The sequence below is a fragment of the Globicephala melas genome, chromosome 3 (genome assembly GCF_963455315.2).
Source record: "Globicephala melas chromosome 3, mGloMel1.2, whole genome shotgun sequence".
Classification (NCBI taxonomy): domain Eukaryota; kingdom Metazoa; phylum Chordata; class Mammalia; order Artiodactyla; family Delphinidae; genus Globicephala; species Globicephala melas.
The window spans coordinates 163,026,577-163,043,261 of NC_083316.1; the positions used below are offsets into that span (position 1 = coordinate 163,026,577).

At 40.6% G+C, this 16,685-nt stretch overlaps 1 protein-coding gene across 2 annotated transcripts in view; it reads right to left on the reverse strand.

The window, feature by feature from the left end:
- The window catches only part of ADGRE3 (adhesion G protein-coupled receptor E3), a 41,268-nt gene that overhangs the window by 12,974 nt on the left and 11,609 nt on the right, over positions 1-16,685 (reverse strand). For both annotated transcript variants that reach the window (XM_070045107.1, XM_070045108.1), the window contains exons 4-8: positions 13,046-13,201; positions 9,805-9,842; positions 5,211-5,391; positions 2,358-2,474; positions 722-906 (exon numbers count right to left, since the gene is read on the reverse strand). In XM_070045107.1, coding sequence (XP_069901208.1) covers positions 722-906; positions 2,358-2,474; positions 5,211-5,391; positions 9,805-9,842; positions 13,046-13,201 — 677 coding nt within the window. The remainder of the gene's footprint in view (positions 1-721; positions 907-2,357; positions 2,475-5,210; positions 5,392-9,804; positions 9,843-13,045; positions 13,202-16,685) is intronic.

Below are 16,685 nucleotides of genomic sequence, written 5' to 3' on the forward strand. Positions count from 1 at the left end.
TTCACAGATGTAGGAGGTACCGGCAATTAAAAAATTCCACGAACTAGAATGATGCTGCCCAAGAGAAATATCATATGAGTCACTTATGTAATTTGAAAATTTCTACTACCACATTAAAAAAGGAAAAGAGGGCTTCCCTGGTGGCGCAGTGGTTGAGAGTCCGCCTGCCGATGCAGGGGACACGGGCTCGTGCCCCGGTCCGGGAAGATCCCACATGCCGCGGAGCGGCTAGGCCCGTGAGCCATGGCCGCTGAGCCTGCGCGTCCGGAGCCTGTGCTCCGCAACGGGAGAGGCCACAACGGTGAGAGGCCCGCGTACCGGAAAAAAAAAAAAAAAAAAAAAAAGGGAAAGAAACAGGTCAAATTACTTTTAATAAAATATTTTATTTAAAGCACTATATTCAAAATAATATCTTTTAATATGTCAATATAAATCAATAATCAATACATGTAATCAGTGTAAAATTATTGAGATGCTTAACACATTGTTTTTCTTACTAAGTCTTCAAAGTCTGGAAATACTGAATCTAAACCTGGAAATACTAAGTCTTCAAAATCTCAGTTCAGACTCACCATATTTCAAATGCTCAATAACTGTAGTTGGCTCCTGGCTATGATGTTGCACAGTGCAGGTCCAGAATGATTGACTTGGGAGTATTTAAAAATTGTTTGGTCTAACATCCATGAAACCTAAGCAAGTACAAATTGTAGCTTTCACCCACCTGCACGTGCTGAAAACTTAGAGTCACAGGCTGGGAGAGAGATGTGTTCCTTTGGGGTCCAATAGCGGCACTCACTACCTGGGAGTTCAGGTAAACTTGATCTTTCTCATTCACCTCTTCAAAAAATGTTGCATTTATGATGTTTCCAAGAGAAGAGTATGAAATAAAGGCAACTGCGCTGGGACCTGAGGAAACAGAATAATGGAGTCTTAAAAAGTGCCACCATTCCTTCTGTTGCCCTTTCCCACTCCATACCTGACAGACTCCCATGATCGCCACACCTGTGCTCAGCTGTGCCTAGGATGTTTACTTTTCCTCTCCTGCTCTTCCTACCCAAATATTCACAACTCCTCCTCAAAGACCCATCTGCAACCCAGCCTCTGGCTCGGGAAGTCTTCCCTAGAACCTCTGGCAGCTTGATGTGTCTTTCTCCAAATTCGTATTTCAAGTGCAGTCCCTGCCGTGCCAAAGAGAATTCAACTGTCCATTAATTATTTCCTGTGGATTAATCCTATTTTTCCAACAGGCACTAAACGTACTGAGTAACTAATACCGGATACTTCATTTGGAAACCACAGGGCTCCTAGCACAGTGCCAAGCATGTGGTAAATGATGAATTCTTTGAAAACATCTTTATTTTCTAAAAAAGTTTAACTTATATTTCAAACACTTAGAAAACTATAAAAAAGACATACAGACATTTACACTCGGATTTAAAATATATTATAGTTTTGTCGTATTGGCTTCAGAATTATGTATTTTTTTAAGAAATAAAATGTTTTAGATATGGCTAAAGATCCCACTATTATTTCATTCTCTTTCTTCCTTCTCGAGAAATAACCACGGACTTGAAGTGGAAGTGTGGCCTTTCCATGAATACATTTGTAATTTTACTACATAAGCATGTTTCCATTATAATATACAGTATTGTTTTCTGTGTTTAAAAATTCACATAAATGGTATCCTACATTGGGTATTCTTTTTTTAAAAAAATTATTTTATTTATTTTATTTTTGGCTGCATTGGGTCTTCGTTGCTGCGCACGGGCTTTCTCTAGTTGTGGAGAGTGGGGGCTACTCTTCGTTGTGGTGCGCGGGCTTCTCATTGCGGTGGCTTCTCTTGTTGCGGAGCAACTCAAGCTGCAACAACTCTTCCCTGGGTCTTCAACCTGCTGGCTAGATTTTAGACTTGCTACCCTCCACGATCACAGGAGCTAATTCCTTAAAATCTCTGTCTTTGTCCCTGTCTCTCTCTCCATACACACACACAGCCCCCACTGGTTCTGTTTCTCTGGAGAACCCTGACTGATACACCTACTGATGCTTCCTGGGATCATCTCCCAAATAAAATCATTACAACTGAACTCCTTATACTTGTCCATGGACTGCTTCTGAGTGAACCTAAACTGAGACCCAGGTAGAACAGCCCCTCAACTGCAAAGAAGTCTCTTTCATGCTGAAGAATAGAAAGCCTCTAGTTTAAGAAGATTTTTGTTTTTAAGGAAAAGACTCAAATGACACAGTTTTAGGGTAACAGACCCATTAGGGAGGAGCCTATTGTGGACCTTTCCTTACTACTCACACAGTGATATTGCTCTGCATGTCTTAGGGATTCTGCATGCAGCCACCACATGTACCTTGTGTATTTCCCTGGATGATGTCACTGCAGCGGATATTCATGGAGTTCATTAGGGCGCTCAAGTTGAAGATGACTCCTGTGGAGCAATTGTCTGTAACAACTCGAGTTTCAACAGCTGGTAGGAAAAACAACGGGCAAGCTTACCATTATTATAAGTTTTAAAAATGTGCATAGCTACACAAACAGCTCAAATTTACTGAATGTCTAAGATGTGCCAGGCACTGGACTAAGATCCTTATACATCATCATCTTATAACAGCATCATATAACGCCATGAGGAACCATTGTTCAGATGAGGAAACTGAAGTTCAGAATTTAAGTACGACTCTAACTCCTGAAACCAAGTTCTTAAATAATATTCTCTAGCATATTGTCTTTGAAGCAACAATTCTGTTTCTCGGAATTTATTCTAGGAGAACAATCATGGATAAGAGGACAGAATTAGCTACAAGAAAGATGTAGCTAATTTCACAACAGCAAAGACGATAATGGTGAAAAATGGGAAGTGACCTAAATGTTTAAGAAGGAACTGATTAAATAAGTTATGGCTTATCTCTTTAATGGGGAACCATGCTTCCAATAAAAATGAAGTCACAGAAAAGCAGGAAATAAGGGAATTCCCTGGCGGTCCAGTGGTTAGGACTCCACGCTTCCACTGCAAGGTTTGATCCCTGGTCGGGGGAACTAAGATCGTGCAAGTCACATGGCATGGCCAAAAGAAAAAAAAAAAAGAGCAGGAAATAAGCTCATGAAAATATTTATCTTAAAAATCAGACAGTCTGAGACTGGTCATGAGTTGGAAATTATTCAATCTGGATGATGAGTGCAGTAGGCTTATTATGTCTCCTTTTTTTACATTTAAAAAAAGTTAAAAAGAAGCAAGTAACAAAATAGCACTTAAAGAATGATACTATTATAAAGTAGATAGGAATATAAAAAATGATACTATTTAAATAAAACTTTATAATACTAAAGAGTGGAAAGTAGAATAATCAAAGTTATAGCAATTACCAGCCCTGGTTGTAAGTGTATTATATGCAGCATTATTATCTCATTTTATAGATGAAAAGACTGAAGCCCCTGAGGTAAGGGTACTGGTCATCGATTAAACAGTTAGGAACTGGCCAAATCAGGAAAGATGAGAGTTACTCGTAATCTGGTTTAATTTTGAAAGAAATTGTGCAGATTCTGGTTTCCCAGGAAGGTTAGACACTGAATTTTATTTTATTAAAGCAATTTAAAAAATTATTATTTTTATAAAGTATAAAGTACTTTATCATGCAAGTTGGTAAAACAAAATGGTTAGTTAGGCATACGCAAATACACTGACATCTCTGAGCTGAATAAAAAGCACAGCAAACAGCATTTCTGGAGGCCAATATAGTGATATGTATCAAAAGTCTATAAAATGTTTTTTTCCCTTTGACCTAACAATTCCTCTTCTATGAATTTATCCTAAGAAAACATCAAACAAACACACAGATAAATTTTCAATGGTCTTTGTCGCAGGGTTGTTTGGTAACAACCTGCGTTTACCAGAATAGGGAAATAAATAAATTATAGTATAAATAAATATATAGTATAAATAAATTATATATACAATGTAACTCTACAAGCCATTGAAGACAGTAACATAGGTAATGATGATGTATATGATTTACATGGAAAGATGTTAGTAATGTAGTGAGTGAGAAAGCAGGTTGTGCAACCGTATGTAATTTGTAACATACACAACAAACATGTGTCTCTTCATCAGACATGTAACTACATGGGTATCAGATTGGAGGATTGGGTTGTGGGCAGATTTGGCTGGTCTCAATTTAGTTTTGTGTACATGTTTTTTCCTAATTTTAAAAAAATTTAATACTTGGCTTTGCTATGGTATTTTATTTATTTTTATTTTCAAAAACAAAAATTGTATATATTTACGGTGTACAGTATGAAGACTTGACACACACATATACATAGTGAAACGATTACCAAGGTCAAGCTAACTGACATATCATCTCATCACATAGATATATAATGAATATGTATGACTAGTATAGTAAAAGTATTTCTTTTTTTGGCTGCGCTGCGTGGCTTGCGGGATCTTAGTTCCCCGAACTCAGGTCCCGGCAGTGAAAGTGCCGAGTCCTAACCACTGGACCACCAAGGAATTCCCTAATAAAAGTATTTTTATTTTAAAAATATGTAGTAAGATGTTCCTTCTGGGATGGTTTAAGTAGCATCCCTGTGACGTGTGCTGTTGAGTTATGTAAGCACTGGTTGAAAAAAAACCAAAAACCTAACTTCAAGCCAGCATCCCAGACTCAGGATTAGAAACCACTGACAATTTTTATCTATTTAAAATTTTTTTTTAATTTTTTAAAATTATTTTTATTAAAAAAAATTGTTGGCCATGTCAGGCGGCTTGTGGGATATTAGTTCCCAGATCCACCCGGGTCCTGGCAGTGGAAGCACTGAGTACTAACCACTGGACCACCAGGGAATTCCCCCACTGGCAATTTTTAAAAACAGCTCTATGGAGGTGTAATTGATGTACACAAAATTGCATGTATTAGAGTGTACAACTGGATGAGTTTCATTGAGTGTATACATCTGTGAAACCACCACCACAATCAAGGTAGAGAGCATTTCTATCACCCCCAACAATTTCTCCAAATTTTTCTCATGCCCTTTTTTCATCCCTTCACCTTTCCTCTCCTCCCTGTTACTATAGATTAGTTTGCATTTTCTAGAATTTTATATTAATGGACTCAGGCAGTACTTATTTACTTTTCTAATTGCTCAATCCAGACCCCAGTTAGTAACCACACCCTGTGTGTATCATGCCTTATTGTCTTCTTACCCACAGTACGGTTTTGGACTTTCTGGAGTTTTTGGTCTGGGGCTTTCAAGGCAGCTTCTAGAACAACTGATTCAATTTTCTGGAGAATAGATGTGAACGTGGTTGTGTTTTTCGTCTTTTCCGTTCCCCATACAGTCTCATTGGTGAGAAGTGACTCGATATTCTCAACAACCTGTTGCAACTTTGAAGAGAGAAAGAATTTTAAAAAATCCAATCTGACAGAGGGTCAGAAGAAAACACAAGAAAGCAGGTGCTGGAGCCAGACAACTAGTTTAACTCCTGACCCCACCATTCACCTGCTGAGCAACCTTGGGAAAGTCACTCAATCGCTCTGTGCCTCAGATACCCTGTTTAGAATGAGGACAGAACTAAGACCCCATAGAGTTTTGGGGAAGATTAAATAAGTGAAGAGATGCTACGTTTTTAGAACAGTGTCTGTGCCTGGTAAACACCATATAAGTGTTAGTTATTATGAACATCTTTTACCAACAAGGAAGTGGTAAGGTTTCTAGAAATAGACCAGTGGTTCTTAACTGGGGGTGATTTTGATCCCCAGGGGATCAAGTTAGTGACAATTTAGGACATTCATGATGTTGTGGAATCATCACCTCTATGTAGTTCTAAAACATTTCCATCATCCCCAGATAAAACCCATTAAAGAGTTACTCCCCATTCTCCCTTCCCCAAGCCTCTGGAAAGCACGAATCTGCTTTCTGTTTCCATGGACTTGCCTATTCTGGACATTTCATATAAATGGAATCATACACGATGTGATCGTTTGTGTCTGACTTCTTTCACTAAACATAATGTTTTTAAGGTCATCCATGTCGTAGTGGGAATCAGAATTTCAATTTTTTATGGCTGAATAATATTCCACTGTATGGACATACCACATTTTATTCATCCATTCATCTGTTGATGGTCATTGGGGCCATTTCTGCCTTTTGGCTATTGTGAATAGTGCTGCTAAGAACATAGGTGTGCAAGTATCTATTTGGGTCCCTGCTTTCTTCTTTCTTCTTTTTTTCTTCTTTTTCTTTATTTTATTGAAGTATTGTTGATTTACAATGTGTTAATTTCTCCTGTACAGCGAAGTGATTTTGCATCTGCTAATCCCAAACTCACTTTCCGTACCTCCCTTACTGCCCTCCCCCCTCCTTGGCAATCAAAAGTCTGTTCTCTATGTCTATGAGTCTGTTTCTGTTTTGTAAATAAGTTCATTTGTGTCATACTTTAGATTCTACATGCAAGTGATATCATATGGTATTTGTCTTTCTCTGTCTGACTGACTTCACTTAGTATGATCATCTCTAGGGCCATCCATGTTGCTGCAAATGCCATTATTTCATTCTTTTTATGACTGAGTAGTATTCCATTGTATATATGTACCACATCTTCTTCATTCATCTGTCAATGGACATTTAGGTTGTTTCCATGTCTTGGCTATTGTGAATAGTGCTGCTATGAAATAAGGATGTATGTATCTTTTGGAAATATACTTTTGTCCGGGTATAGGTTTGGGTCCCTGCTTTCAGTTCTCTTGGGTATATTCCTAGGAATTGCCGTGTCACCTGGTAATTCTATGTTTAATTTTTTGAGGAACGTGGCAATGACATTTTATAAAGAAATGCTCCTGTTGATAACATGATTATTTGTTCATTACTTCAATGAACAGTTGCTGAACTCCCAATGTGGGCTTGGTCTGATTCCTGCCCTCAAGAAGCTCACTGTCTAGAGGGTGACAGCACACCATGTAAATATTATCAGTCTGACGGAGATAATGATGGATAACATAGATGGAACATGTATTCTGGGTCAGGCACTGTGCTAAATACTACACATATATTATCTCATCTAAACTGCTCATCTATCCAAGGGTGCCATTACCACCCCTGTCTTACAGATGAGTAAATTGATCTTGAAGAGCGTGATGGTTAATTTTATGTTTCAGCTTAACTGGGTAATGGGTTACACAGATATTGGTCAAGCATCATTCTGGGTGTGTCTGTGAGGGTGTTTCTGGATGAACTTAACATCTGAATGGATAGATGAAGTAAAGCAGATTGTCCTTCCTGTTGTGGCTGGGGATCATCCAGTCAGTTGGAGGCCTGACTAGAATAAGAACTCTGAGGAAGGGATTTTCCTCCTGCCTGCCTGACAGTTCCAGCCTTGAGCTGGGACATTGTTTTCTTCCTTCAAACTCGAACTGAAACATCGGCTCTTCCTGGGTCTCAGACCTCTGGATTCAAACTGGAACTACACAATCAACTCTTCTGGGTCTTCAGCTTGTCGACTGCAGATTTTGGGGCCTGTCAGCCAATTCCTTATAACAAATCTCTTTATATCTTTTCCCCTATTGGTTCTGTTTCTCTGGATCACTTGCCATTGTGGTGCTGGGATTCAAACCTCTTTCTACACTTCTAAACCCCACATCCCCTACTGTAAGAACATAGTGGGGGGATATTAACTAAGATGGAGGAGTTTAGGGAGGCCATCCAGGAGGACATGACACCTGAATTGAGTCTTTTTTAAATTAATTAATTATTTATTTATTTATTGGCTGCGTTGGGTCTTCATTGCTGCGCGTGGGCTTTCCCTAGTTGTGGCGAGCGGGGGCTACTCTTTGTTGCGGTGCGCGTGCTTCTCATTGTGGTGGCTCCTCTTGTTGCAGAGCATGGGCTCTAGGTGTGCGGGCTTCAGTAGTTGTGGCATGCAGGCTCTAGAGCACAGACTCAGTAGATGTGGTGCACGGACTTAGTTGCCTCGAGGCATGTGGGATCTTAGTTCCCAGACCAGGGAACTAAGCTCATAGGCTCATAGGCTCTAGAGCGCAGGCTCAGTAGTTGTGGCACACGGGCTTAGTTGCTCTGCAGCATGTGGGATCTTCCCGGACCAGGGCTCGAACCTGTGTCCCCTGCATTGGCAGGTGGATTCTTAACCACTGCACCACCAGGGAAGTCCCCTGAATTGAGTCTTGAGTAAGGAAGAATGGGAGGAACCAGCCAGGTGAGGAACTGGAAAAAGGAGTTTCAGGTTGAGAGAACAGCATGTACTTGGAGGCCTGGAGCTTGGGAGGGCAAGGCATGAACAGTTTCTCTGGAGTAGAGCAGGGTGAGGGTGGGGAGTAGGGCAAATAAGGGACAAGTCCATTCTGCTAGACTATAGATTCTCAGAGACATGGATCATTCTTTTTGTTAAAATTCAGAGTCAGTTTACAGACACTAAATGATTACTACCTATCAGGCATCTTTTTGGTTTCTCTCTCTTAATTGTCCTACAATATCCATTTCCCCCTCTTACTTTTAATAATTGAATGAATTCCTCAAATTTTATCTGGGCCATGCTACCCAACCACAGACCATATTGTCCCAGCCTCCCTTGCAGCTAGGTTTGGCTATGATATATGCGACTTCTGGGTTATCACCTTAAGACATGTCTCTAGGGACTTCCCTTGTGGCGCAGTGGTTAAGACTCTGCCTGCCAATGCAGAGGACATGGGTCCAAGCCCTTGTCCGGGAAGATCCCACATGCTGCAGAGCAACTAAGCCCATGCACCACAACTACTGAGCCTGCGCTCTAGAGCCTGTGAGCCACAACTACTGAGCCTGCACTCTAGAGCCTATGAGCCACAACTACTGAGCCCGTGTGCCTAGAGTCCATGCTCTGCAACAAAAGAAGCCACTGCAATAAGAAGGCTGCACACCACAACCAAGAGCAGCCCCTGCTCTCCACAACTAGAGAAAGCCTGTGCACAGCAATGAAGACCCAATGCATCCAAAAAAAAAAGAAAGAAAAAAGACATGTCTCCAAGGAAGTTATCCTGACATTATTAGCATATCATGTAGTGAGTAGATGAGGAGACAGGCCCTCTCTCTACTCTCCCCTCTTCACCTTGTACTCCCGAGAACTTGCCCTGAGCACCCTCTTCCCTCTGTCCACCAGTACGAATGCAGCATTGCAGCAACCCAGCTTTGGCTATGCAGTTGAGGACAAGATGCCAGGGGATGATGGAGTGACAGTATGGAAAGACCATGGGCACACTTAATGGACTCATGGAGCAGAATCCCTTCACCAGCCTGGATTCCTTGCCTCTGGACTGATAAGTCAGAAAATAATAAAAATCTATCTTTTTAAAGCCATTGGATATTTGGGCCTCTTTGTTACAACAGCTCAGCATATCCTAATACAGTCTTGCTTAGTCTGTCTTTCTTGGTTTGGGATAGATCTTCTCTTTAGGGGGCAGACACACACATACCTATATATACATACACATACACCCTTATTTACATACATGCTGTATCTATCTATCTCTATAGTGAGATATGTAGCAATAAACATAGTGATGTACATGTATATATCATAGTTATACATAATACATATTAGATAACATTATAATAATATAATTAACACATATTATAATTAACATATATCAAAATATGTTGTCATAATATATATCATATATTTTATATTATCATATATATGGTATATGACATATAGCACACATATAATATATAGTATTCACCTCCATTTGCTAGCTTCGAGATTTGTAAATATTTGTTACCTGACTAGGTTCCAGGATTCAGCTTCCACTCACCTCTTTCATGCCACTGGTTTTCTCTGGGGGGGTGGTTTCTGAAAGAGACAACAAAGGATGTTACTGTCGGAATTGAAAGTTAAAGGGTGGAGAGGTTGGCAGGTAAGGTGGGTAACTTTGCATCTAGAAGGTCTGAACTCATACACTTTATGTTTCCTGACAAGGTCATTTGCTCTTTTGGGGGATCAGAGTCCAAATTCCCTGTTGTGGCATAGAGCAGTGCTTTTCAACTTATTTTGCCTCCAGGGGACCCTGGCAATGGCTGGAGATATTTTTGGTGGTCACTCATGACTTGGGGTGGGGGATGCTACAGGCATCTAGTGGGTGGAGGCCTGGGATGCTGCTCAACACCCTACAGTGCACAGAATGGCTTCTGACCACAAAGAATTATGGGGCCCAAATGTCAATACTGCTGTGGTAGAGATACCTTAGCATAGAGGAAGTGGAAATTTGCAAGCTCCAAATTCTTTCATTCAGACCTGGCTGAACATTATAACTGAAATGGCTGAGGAAACAGAAAATTAGGTGCTTCAGGTTTTAAAATTCAGCCTGGCTGGGAATTATAACTGAGACTAGAATGTCAGTTTATGATCTTCAGCTGTTAATGGGACCTTGGTATATTGCTTCTTGTATTGTACGTTGTGAGGATAATCATCTCTATTTTAGAAAGACGAGAAGAGTCTAGCAAATGTTTACATACCTGTTACCATCATACTGAGGTTAAATCTATACTTATTCTGTGTCTTGGTTTTCAGCTGAGTCTATTTGCTAAAAAGAGCAAAGAGTTTTCCTGTACATTGAAGGTTTTGTCTTAAGAGTTCAAGAACTTTTACTTACAGCCTGAGTCTGAAAATGTTTGTTATTGGAAACCACGTTCATTGTAGAAAAACATGCTTTTGGCTGAAAGCGGTATACATTTTTTGTGAGGGCTTTCTTGGACCTACCAACCTTGGTGATAACTAACCCTGGATGGACTCAATCCATATAAAAGAGCTCTTAAAATTAGAAAATGTCTTAAGATTAGGAAAATAACTAAGGCATTTCTCTTTCTTGTTAGATAAGGTGAGTTTAACAGATTAACATCATAACCCAGGCAAAATCTCAGCCTGTTTATACATTGTCAACAGAGGTGCCTGCTGCCTAGTAAAACGCTAATTCACTTTGGCTTCAATCATATTCTTTCACTCATTTACTCATTAATTCATGTAACAACTATTTATTGATTGTCTGAATTAGTGGTGGACTTATGGCACAGCAACCCCTTCCTACGCACCCCATGCTCATTTCTGTCACCTTCCCCACCTGGACCTCAGTCTCACACTTGGAGCGCGTGCAGCTCCAAGACCCTGGTGTGGGCTCCAGCTTGAGACTTGGGGAAATAGCGTAACCTGGGCCTGAATCTTGCAGGAGCACCTCCCATTGGTGGACAACATACTTTTGATATTAAAGAGAAACCTGAACTTTCCCAGACCTTTCTAACAGGAGCAGGGGTGTTAATGTAGTTTGGTTTTCCTGAGAATCAGATGAAAAGCTAGCAATATTAGCAAATACTTATAGGTACTGCACTAAATGCTTTAAATGGTACTATCTCATTTAATCCCTGCAATAGCCCTCTGAGGGCTGTATATCTTCCAAATTTCCAGCTCTCATCAGATGAACCCAGCTTTTGGATCCTGCTAACACCGCTTCCTCTTCTGTCCCCCTAGGTACAGGATGGCTACAGATTTCTGCTCTTGCTAATCCCTGGGTTGCTTCACTGTCCTTTTGACTTCTCAGCTCTTCCTTCACCAGCACCAATTCTCTATATGAAATTACTTATGTTTAAAAGACCTAGTGTGTTTCTGTTTTCCAGGCTTGATCTTGACTGATAAAGAGGAATAACTGATTATTACTATTATTATTATTATTGCACCAAAAAAACATGTGTTGTCCCTTTTATGGCTTCCCTGAGACCCATGTTGCAGTGTAGCAAGTGGCTGAGTGTGGACTCTCAATATAGGCTGACCTAAGCCTATCATCTTAAAAATCATCTTATTAGTTGGCAGACCTTGAACAAGTTACTTAACTTTTGGGTGCTTCAGTTTCTTTCTTTCTTTTTTTTTTTTTGTGGTACGTGGGCCTCTCACTGTTGTGGCCTCTCCCGTTGCAGAGCACAGGCTCCGGACGCGCAGGCTCAGCGGTCATGGCTCACGGGCCCAGCCGCTCTGCGGCATGTGGGATCTTCCCAGACTGGGGCACGAACCTGTGTCCCCTGCATCGGCAGGCGGACTCTCAACCACTGTGCCACCAGGGAAGCCCGCTTCAGTTTCTTTATCTGTAATAACAGTTTCTCCACAAATCAGTTTCCTAGAATTTAGCTTTAAAGACCCTCTCTCTTATGATTTCAACTGTAGTCAATACCTCATGGATAGTCTGCCAAGTCCCATGTTTCTTATGTATAGATCTTCTCCATCTATATGATTTCTATGACAGTGATCATGCTTATCCAAGGTCACAGATCTGAGGGTAGGCATATGACTCAAATTGGGCCAATTTGTACATTTCCAAGTAATATGCAATTATGTCCAAGAGAGAATCAATTGACCCTTCTTTGGGTGGTTGGATCAATAAAAATGGTAAGATTTGGAGCTGTTGGTGGCCAGATTTCCTGTCTTGTGGACAAGGAGTCAGAAAAGGCAGTTTGCAATGAAAGAGAGGAAAGGAGCAGACCCAGAGTATGAGAGACTGGGGTGCCCTGACAGTGTTTGGTCCCCAGCTTCAGTTCATTCCATAATCCCAGCTGTATTATTGCCATTGAGTTCCAAGACGTTTCCACGCATCTTTATCATAAACCCATCTTTTCTGCTTAAGTTAGCCTGAGTGGGTTTCTTTACTTTGCAATTCAAAGAATCTTCTCTCAGCCACAACCCTGTCACCTCCATCTCCAACTTGCCTTCTTCTTTTTTTGTTTTTGCCGCACTGCACTGCTTGTGGGATTTAGTTCCCCGACCAGGGATTGAACCCAGGGACATGGTAGTGAAAGGGCCCAGTCCTAACCAGTGGACCACCAGGGAACTCCCTCACTTGGCTTCTTAACCCCATTATTTCTCTAAACTTCCTTCTTTCCTTTTCCCCTCCTCTTTCCATCACCCATTTCCCTCCAGAAAATAGACATGTCCTGGACCCACCACAAGTATATATTTTCTGGTGTTAGACTCAATTAAAAATTAGAAAGGAGACAAGAAGACAAGAATTTTCTTACTCTGACAAGTGTTCTCATTGGAATTATTGAATTGTGCTTTCCCAGAGTGGGCTTTATATCCAGCCTTACAGTGACAGTAGAAACTTCCTTTGGTATTCTGACATTCAGCATTCACACCACAATATATACTAATGGGTGGTGTACATTCATCAATATCTGGAACACAAAGGAGAAATTTGGTTATTCATTTGACAAAGATTTATTGAACATCTAAATATGTGCCAGAAGCTATATCCTTTCCATCAGGGTCTATCCTGGCTTTCCAAAACAACTCAGTTAAGGTAATGGTTGTCTTTGTTCTGTCCTTTCTTTGTTGATTTTGGTTGGGTTCTCCAAGAAGCAGACATTGAGACAAGGATTCAAGTTCAAGTACTTTTTTTGGGAGATGGTCCCAGAAAACACTGGAATGGAAATGGTGAAATGAAACAGGGAAGGGAAGGCAGAAAATAAAGGGGGTATTATCCAGGAAATTTCTACTGTGGGCGACTGAGGCTCAATTCCTCTGGGAACCTCTGAGAGGCAGTGTAGAGCATGCACTTCAGGTAAGCCTACCTGAGGGGTGAGGGAGCTGGGATATTTATCCACAAAATCTTATTTATTGGTGGAGGAATGTTCCCAGGGAATGTAAACCCTCCAGTACTTCCATTTGTCCTGAGTGTGGACTGAGTGGTCTTCAGTAGCCAGAGAAAGCCTCAGACTTGGTGTACAAAGGAATGAAAAATGCTAAGGGCATATAGATGGGATACTGACCATGTTTGTATCTCCCCCCTACCCCCAGTTCATATGTTGAAGCCCTAACTCCTAGCGTGGCTGTTTTTGGCGATGGGGCCTCTTAAGAGGTAATTGACGTTAAATGAGATCATAAGAAAGGGGCCCTGATCTGATAGGAGTAGCATCCTCATAAGAAGAGACACAGGAGTGCTACTCCAAACCATTGTTTCTGCCCTTATGCCCAGTGAGGAAAGACCATGTGAAGATACAGCAAGAAGGCAGGTCTCACTAGAAACAGAATCTGCCAGAACTTTGATAATGGACTTCTTCCAGCCTCCAAAACTGTTATAAAGTAAATTTCTGTGGTTTAAGCCGCCAGCCTGTGGTATTTTGTTATAGGAACCTGAGCAGATTAATACATCTGCTAAACTAACTAATTGAGTTAGAATATTTTTGTTAAATCAATATGTCTCCAGTCCTCAGGGTCACTGTAGCCCCTTTACAATGATATCAAGTGGGAAGTAAAAATGTGGGATTTCCCTGTCTGTTACAGGAAACAGGGAATTTAGGATTTTCAGAGTGTGACATAGTGTGGCTGATGCTGTTGCTTACTCAATAGCTATTCCTTGTTTGGGAGGCCAAGCATGGCAATCTTGTTCCAGTTTCTCAGGTGCTCTCTTTCTCAGCCTCCCTTTCAGATAGGGTTGTCCTGTGACATACACTTAACCAATGAAAAGTAAGGATGGTCTCCTGAGAAAAACTTTACAAAATGTGAGATAGAAAGTAGTTACAATTCACTACAAAGGAATGAGACTCAATCTGGTACTGGAATTCCCAACTGCAAACCTGTAAACTTGAAGACGGTTTCTGTGATTACTGGGATATATATCGATGGATTACTGGGGTAAGAGGATGGAGTTAAAAAATTCTCTACACAGCCAAGATAGAATCTACTGGTTAGAGTAAAAGAAAGGTGAGGTTATACAATAATTGAGAGGGATATTACCCATGTACCCAATGTGAAGAAAACATGCAAAGAAATGCTCCAAGAAAACAACAAGTTAACAAGTATTAAATTAGCAAGTACAGAAACCTCAACTTGGAGGAAGATGAAGGGAAGAGGAAGCAGGGTTTCACAGTGAACATTGAAATAAAATTAACATTCATGGGGGGGGGATTGGAGGGAAGAGGAGGAAAGGAGAGGAGTAAAATGAGAGTATTTTAAGGATGTCATCTCTTTACTGGGGGAGGGGAAGTAAGGGTAAAATTAAGCATCTTGGTAGGGAAAACAATGCAACCTGGTGGGAAAAATAATTGATGAGTGTTTCAAATATTAGGAGAGAAATATGTGTTTGATTATGAAATTAAGAAAAGAGAAAGTAACCATTAATAGGATGAAAAGTATAGTAGAAATTCTAAATAAATAAAGGGAAAAATGGAACTAATAGCAACTTGATAAAACAAACACAAATAGGAAAAAGGCTAGTGGGAAGCAGCTGCACAGGGAGATCAACTCGGTGCTTTGTGACCACCTAGAGGGGTGGGATAGGGAGGGTGGGAGGGAGGGAGATGCAAGAGGGAAGAGATATGGGAATGTATGTATATGTGTAGCTGATTCACTTTGTTATAAAGCAGAAACTAACACATAGTTGTAAAGCAATTATACTCCAATAAAGACGTTAAAAAAATCCTATGCAAAAAAAAGAAAAAGGCAAATGAGGAAATTATAATAATATAAAATTAATAATAAATGTAAAGTAAGACCGTGGGAGTAACTGTGTCAGTCATTACACTAAATATAAATGGACTAATATACATTAAATATAAATGGAAATCTTCTATTAAAATAGAGACTAGGAAAAAAGAGAAAAAAATAGAGACTAGAATATTGAGTGTGACAGTTTCAAAACTGTCAAATTATTTGACACTCTTTCCATTGAGATGTGGGCACATTGTCTTATCTCTTTGTGTCCAAGTGTGCTCAGGACTGCTTTAGTCAAAAGACTATTGCAGGGTTTCCCTGGTGGTGCAGTGGTTGGGAGTCCGCCTGCTGATGCAGGGGACACGGGTTCGTGCCCCGGTCTGGGAGGATCCCACATGCCACGGAGTGGCTAGGCCCGTGAGACATGGCCGCTGGGCCTGCGCGTCCTGAGCCTGTGCTCCACAACGGGAGAGGTCGCAACGGTGAGAGACCCGCATACCGCAAAAAAAAAAAAGAAGAAGACTATTGCAGAAGTGTTACAATGGGACTTTGAGACAAGGTCATAAAAAACACGTAATTCTGCCTGAGTCTCTTGGAAGCCTCACTCTCTGGAAACTCCATGCTGAGACATTACCTCTCAGAATTCAACCATCAACTGTGAGAAGCCGAAGCTACATGGAGAGATCTAGCATAGGGGCTCCAGCTGACAATCCTAGATGATTCCAGTCTTTGCGTTATCCCATCCCAGGCACAGACATGTGAGGAGAGGTGCTTTCAGATAATTCTAACCCTCAACTGTTTGAGTCACCACCAGCCATTTGAGCCTTTTATCTGAGGCCTAAGATATCAAGGGGCAGAGAAGAGCCATCACTGTTTTGCTTGTCTGAATTCCTGACCCATATGAGCATAATAAAATGGTTGTTTTATCCTAATAAGTTTGGGTTTTATTATGCAGCAGTAGGTAAGTGGAACAATGGGCTAAAAAATGACACCCAACTATATACTGTTTTCAGGAGATTGATAATATTGGAAATAAAGAGGTGCACAAAGAGATACTAGGAGAATTCAAACAGAAATAAAACAATGTATAATATTAATATCAGACTCAGTGGAATTTAAGGTAAAGAGGGAAACTATGTAAAGGTAAAGAGGGAAACTATGTATTGATACTTAACACATTTTATGAAGAAAATTATATTCCATTCACAAATCTGTAAAACAAGGTAA